General features: G+C 35.7%; 1 protein-coding gene across 1 annotated transcript; it reads left to right on the forward strand.

The window, feature by feature from the left end:
- Positions 1-1,293: 1,293 nt before the first annotated feature.
- Positions 1,294-4,560, forward strand: LOC149246981 (uncharacterized). The gene has a single exon (XM_089458091.1). The coding sequence runs from the start codon at positions 1,581-1,583 to the stop codon at positions 3,552-3,554; it is 1,974 nt and encodes a 657-aa protein (XP_089314217.1). The 5' UTR covers positions 1,294-1,580; the 3' UTR covers positions 3,555-4,560.
- The last annotated feature ends 1,468 nt before the right edge of the window (positions 4,561-6,028 follow it).

The raw sequence follows: 6,028 nt of genomic DNA on the forward strand, positions 1-6,028 counted from the left end.
AACTCTAGTGACCAAGAGTGAGAGAGAGAGAGAGAATAATGAGAGAGCTCCAAACTTTCACTGACCAAGAGCCTGCCAACTGATCCTCAGAAGCCTTTTTATTAATGAGGCCCGTATTTTCTTCATTTTCCATTATTTTCCTTCAATTTCCTTTTTATATGCAACCTGTAACCTTTCCCCTTACTTTTCTCCTAATTTCCTTTATTTTAATAAATAAATGTGCCAAAAATGCCTTTTTGCCTTTGCCTTAGCCTTTGCCAAAACACACATCCAACATCCAACACCTTACCTTTCTCTTAATTTCCTTTATTTTCATAAATAAATGTGCCAAAAATGCCTTTTTGACTTTGCCTTAGCCTTTGCCAAAACACACATCCAACATCCAACGATGCGATATCTTTGCCCAACATTTGGGATACGTGTCCCTTATCCATGGTTTTATTTTGCCTTTATTTACTTTATTACATGAAAATTTCACCAAGACTTTACATCTTGCCACCCCCTACTAACTAGAAATTATAATATTTGATATATTACCAAAAAAAATATTTTTGATATTTTTAATAGTTTAAAAGTTTTGCATGATATTTACACTATTAAGTATATATTTTAGAATAAGACTGGCTGAATTTTTGTTTTCTAGAAAAAAAAAATATATGAATGGGAGACTATATGCTTCATCTTCACACATAAATAGATGAGATCAAACTCTAATTCATAATTCATGTATTTTTGAAAAAGACTTTTAGAATTTTTATTTTTCCAAAAAAAACATTTCCCTCAAGACCAAAAATTTAATAAAAAGTGTATATTAATTTTTTTCACACATAAAGAAATGAAATGAGATTAAACTCTAATACTCTAACCTTTATATTGGTAGTTAATTAAATTTTCCTTTATTATTTTATTTGAATTATTTCAACAGTAATATATATACATCATAACTATTATTATAAAGAAATTAAAATTAAATTATTTGATAATAATATGCAAAGGAATTAGAATTAAATCAAATAAAATAGAAAATAGAAAATAAAATGGAAAAAATCATTATTATATAAAAAATAAGTTTAAAGAAAATTCTCCAAACACTCTTAGAAAATGCAATTTCACTTGAATCACAGTAAATCTACCAATTTAACCATCTAACTTAGCGAAAATTTATATAACTTTACTATTTTTAATCCCTCTCAAACTCTTAATATTTCCACATGAAAAAGTTGGATGTTTATATGTTTTCAAAATTAATTTTAAAAGGTAGCAAAAACCATGTAATCAGTGACTACCTAACGGAGCAAAAGCCATGTAATCAGTCACTACCCTCATACCATTCCCACTTAATGTGCTGTATTATTTGATAAATCCAGGCTCGCTGTTTGGAAGTTTGTAAGATTGGTTAGACTGAGTTAGTCTTGTATTATTTGTTTGATATTTTATAATCGTTCTTGCTTCCTTAGCCAACTAGGAAGGCCATTACCATGAGTCTACAGTGTGATGCTCAAAGATTTACAGTGTGACACTCAAAGACAATTTTGGCATTCAGTGAGGGCACTACAGATCAACAAAATATAAACGGGAGGATGATAGTATACGGGAGGGCGAAGCTATTGGTACCCACTTTGCCAAATGCAATCCCCATGTCGGTTCCTCTGCATAAGAACAACAGCAGCATCAGGTCAGGATTTCCATCTTCAATCACCTTTGAATTTTTTTATAATGCTTTTCCAACAATGAGCACAAGTATCAGTACGGAGGATGACGCAAGCCCACCAAACTCACCAAATGAGATTCAAGAACAAACAGAAAAACGAGGTAGTGCCGTCCGTTGCTACCCCTGGCTGTCCTTAACCTTATCAGAGCTAACTCCGTCTCGTACTGTAGAGATCCTGCTTGAACATCAAAAGAATCCGAGATGCGCATTGGACTTTTTCTACTGGGCTAGACGGCAATCTGGGTTTCAACACACCCTTAAATCACTGGCCACAATCATCCATATCCTTGCCCAGGGATGCATGATGAACGAAGCTTATGCTCTAGTCAATAGGTTTATACTGTTGAATAAGTGCAATAACAGAGTGGTTTCAAATTGTGGGGTGTTTGTTGAAGGTTTTGAAAAATGGGTCTCTCTTCCAACTGTGTTTAGTTTATTAATCAGTGCCTGTGTTCAGCATAGGATGATTGATGAGGCACTTCAAATACTTCATGTCATGAAAATCCGGGGTTTGGCTCCTACAATTAAGTCTTTCAATGCCCTTCTCAATGCTCTGCTTTCGTCAAAGCGAACCGACGAATTTTTGGACATTTTAAGAGCAATAAGTGAACTCGGTATTCAGCCGAGTTTGTACACTTTCAATATTATAATAGATGGGTTCTGTCAACAGGGTAGAGTTGAAAAAGCCCATGAATTTGTGCTTCAGAGGGAGAGAGATGGATATGCTCTTGATGTGGTGATATACAACACACTCATAGATGGGTTCTGCAAGGCAGGTGAGCTTTCGAAAGCCAAGGACGTGTTTTTGAAGATGGTCGACAAGGGCATATTAGCAAATAAGCGGACCTATAATATATTGATTAGTGGCCATTGCAAGAAAGGTGATGTGGAGGGAGCCCTTGGACATTGTGATAGTATGTTAGAGAATGGTCTCGTGCCAGACGCATTTACTAACAATGCTCTGGTTGATGGGTTTTGTAGGAAAGGGAAAATGGAAGAAGCAGAGAGAATGATGGAGAAAATGATTGAGGAAGGTTTCATTATGGATTCTATCACCTACAACACTCTGATCAATGGACACTGCAAAGAGGGTAATGTGCAGCAGGCTTTTAAGTTGTGCGAGGAAATGTGGCAGATGGGTCTTGTCCCCAGCGTTAGAACCTATGGTGCAATTATTGATGGACTCTGCAAAAGGGGTGATATGCAAGAAGCTGAGAAGCTTTTGAAGCAAATGGAAGATAATGGGCCCTTTTCTAATCCTATAATATATAATATAATGATAAATGGATACTTTAGGCAAGGGAGAATGGATGAAGCTTCTGGACTACTAGATAATATGGTCCAAAAGGGTCTTGTACCTGATGTTGTTTCTTACAATGGGCTCATCAATGGATTGTGCAGGAAGGGCATGTTGCAAGAAGCAGAACAGAAAATGACTGAAATGATTCAGAAAGGTTTAGTTCCAAATTTGAATATTTACACTACACTGATCAATGGACATTTTAAACAAGGGAGCTCAGAGTTGGCTCTGAGGCTATGGGAACAGATGCTAGAAAACGGTATTCTTCCTGATTCCCTCGTCTTCAGTTTAATGATCTATGGACTTTGCCAAAAAGGAGAGATACAAAAAGCACGGCATTTCTTGAATGAAATGCTTAATACGGATTTGGTTCCTAGCGCTCATTTATGCAATACTCTGATGCATGAAGTTTGCAAGCAAGGTAGCAGAGCAGATGTATTTATTATTAGGAAAGAATTAGAGCAAAGAGGGATCATCCATGCTGCCAAATCTTTCACTGCAGTAATCACTGCTCTTCGCAAAGGAAAATGCAAGAAGGGCTAATTATTGATACAAATTTTGAAATGTGATTATACTATTCAGCAACGATCTTTCACATGGCAAGTGATTTCGTGAAAGTTGGACGTCCTTGTTCTTAAGAGCAGATACCTGTCAGTGGCTTATGCAACGGAGCTGCTATGAAATCAGTAATATCAAATGACTAGTAAAAGGTTTTCATGGAAGCTTTGAAAGGGTCTAGAGCCCAGACGAGATATGTCATTCGAAAATTGAAACTACCATGGAACACTGGTTTTCTCTCTCTTTCCATTGGCACAATGTTTCTTGTAGTGTCTCCTCTAACCGCATGGTTTCTTTTATAATTCTGAACCAAGCATCTACCTTGCGAGTAGTAAAATTGTGAGGATTGGAAGGGGTAGTCTGTGAGATTATGGAGGAGTTGTTGTTTTTCTATCTCTTCATTTTCAGAGTTTCTTTTGGCATTATGTCCAAAGAATGGACCATACAATGAATAAAGTTGCAAGGATTAACGCTTCCCTTGGCATTATGTTCGACGTATGAACCATACAATGAGTAAAGTTGCAAGGATTAACGGCATATTGGAGACGTGCAAAATTTGAAGTTTGTTCTATAAGGCTGAGAACATACAAAATGGATAGGTTGATTTTTTTCATGGAATTTTTATGAAAAAATTTACAGAAAAATGGCAACGTTTCCCACACTGTCATGTAGCAATGGATATGGCATTTCGCCTATCTTTATCTATGTGTTTTAGTGCCAGTTCTCTGCCTCAGCACTTCAACAGATGATAAATTTTATTGGTTTTGAGGTTTAGATAAGAACTTAACAGAGGTTTGGAATTAAAGAAAATACTTTTATGGTCATTGCATGATTCATTTGTCATTAAGAATCCTTGCTGTTAGCTACTTCCTAACCGTCTGACGTCTTTGTTTGTCGACTTGATGTTTTGCATTCTATTGAATTCTCGAATAACAGCTTTAAGCTGTCTGTGTATCTTCTTTTGACTAATTTTGGTCCATTTTCCTTTCTATGCATTGTTCTGTTTTGTTTCCAATCATAATCTAGCTTCTTTTCCCAGATGTCGTTCATTATAGCTGCCTTCCATCCTTCTGTAGGCACTGCTTATGTCGCCTGTATTCCTCTTGGTTGATCTCTGCATGTAATATGCACTATATATCCCATGAAGGTTACAATAACTGTGGTTCACCGTTAGATTCATTTTTGACAGTTTCTGCAACCTGTTTGTTTTCAGTTCTATATTACCATCACCATTGCCCACCTAAAATAAGTTTTGACAATATCTCACAAATACAGTTGCCTAGATTCTAAGAGTACTCTACAGTATCAACAGACCACTATTGTGACTTCTTCAAATCATATGATCACATAAAATGTTAGCACTGCAAGACCTTGAAGATATTCTTTCTTCTCCTTCAAAAGGTAGGGTAATTCCCAGTGCCCACACTGGAAGGTGAAATTACTCTTTAATGCGAAAGTTATGCATTTTATCTGGCCAAATATTTTGTTCATTAGATTCCATATTTCAAAAACATACCATCATGAAAAAGAGATCTCACAGGATTCCAGTGCCTGAAATGGAACTACTATTACAACTATGGAGATAACCAAAACAGAGAACAAAAATTGATAGCCAACGATTAAATACAAGGAAAAAGCTGGGCACCTGCACACTCAAGAGTTGATTGCACCTACAATTATTAGTATTGGAGGAAGATTTCTCCAATAACACCATAAACTGGTTGATTATATTGATAAAATGATAAGAGATATATAAGAGTGGGGAAACCCCTATTTATAACAGCAATGATGCAAAAATCTAATAGAACCCTATCAAGATCAAGTCACTATGAAAATTTAAAACTCATTAGGCCCTTTTTAGATAAAAATGGTATTTTTACAAATATAATGGCTATTACAAAATCATGAGCATACACAAAATAGCTCATGTATATAGAGGCCAGTACGTCTTAAGGATGTTGTGGTTAGGTACACAACACGTCTTTTTCTCTTTAAAAAATTGTTGCCTTCAAAGCTGAAAAATCAAACAAGAAAGATCAATGCTGAAAATCTGTTGGAAAAACTGAAAAGATGCATTATTCCCCTGATAAAAGTCCAAAGTAGGTTGCATAATGGCCTAAAAAATTAGAAACATGCTCAGTTGCAGGAAATGTGTGCCCCTCCCAACATATCTCAAGCTGAAATGTTTCGAAATGGCCTGAAAAATTTTGGTGGCGGTTTTGTGATTTGGAAATGTGCCTTGAAACTTGGGTTGATTTTTAGGCACATTTTGTTGCGGAGAAGGCATTTTCCAAGCCCATAAAATTCTTTAAAAGACAGAATCCTAGAAAACACAAGCATACAAAAAAAAAACATCTGTTTTGGAATTGTCATTAACTTTTAAGTTTTAACTTAGTTCTTAAAGTTAATATTAGCATCACTTTTTTTTTTGAAAAGGAAACCTTGTGGGATTCCCCCCT

This window comes from Pinus tabuliformis, chromosome 7 (genome assembly GCF_031772625.1).
Source record: "Pinus tabuliformis cultivar Carrire ecotype Pingquan chromosome 7, CPIR1, whole genome shotgun sequence".
Lineage (NCBI taxonomy): Eukaryota > Viridiplantae > Streptophyta > Pinopsida > Pinales > Pinaceae > Pinus > Pinus tabuliformis.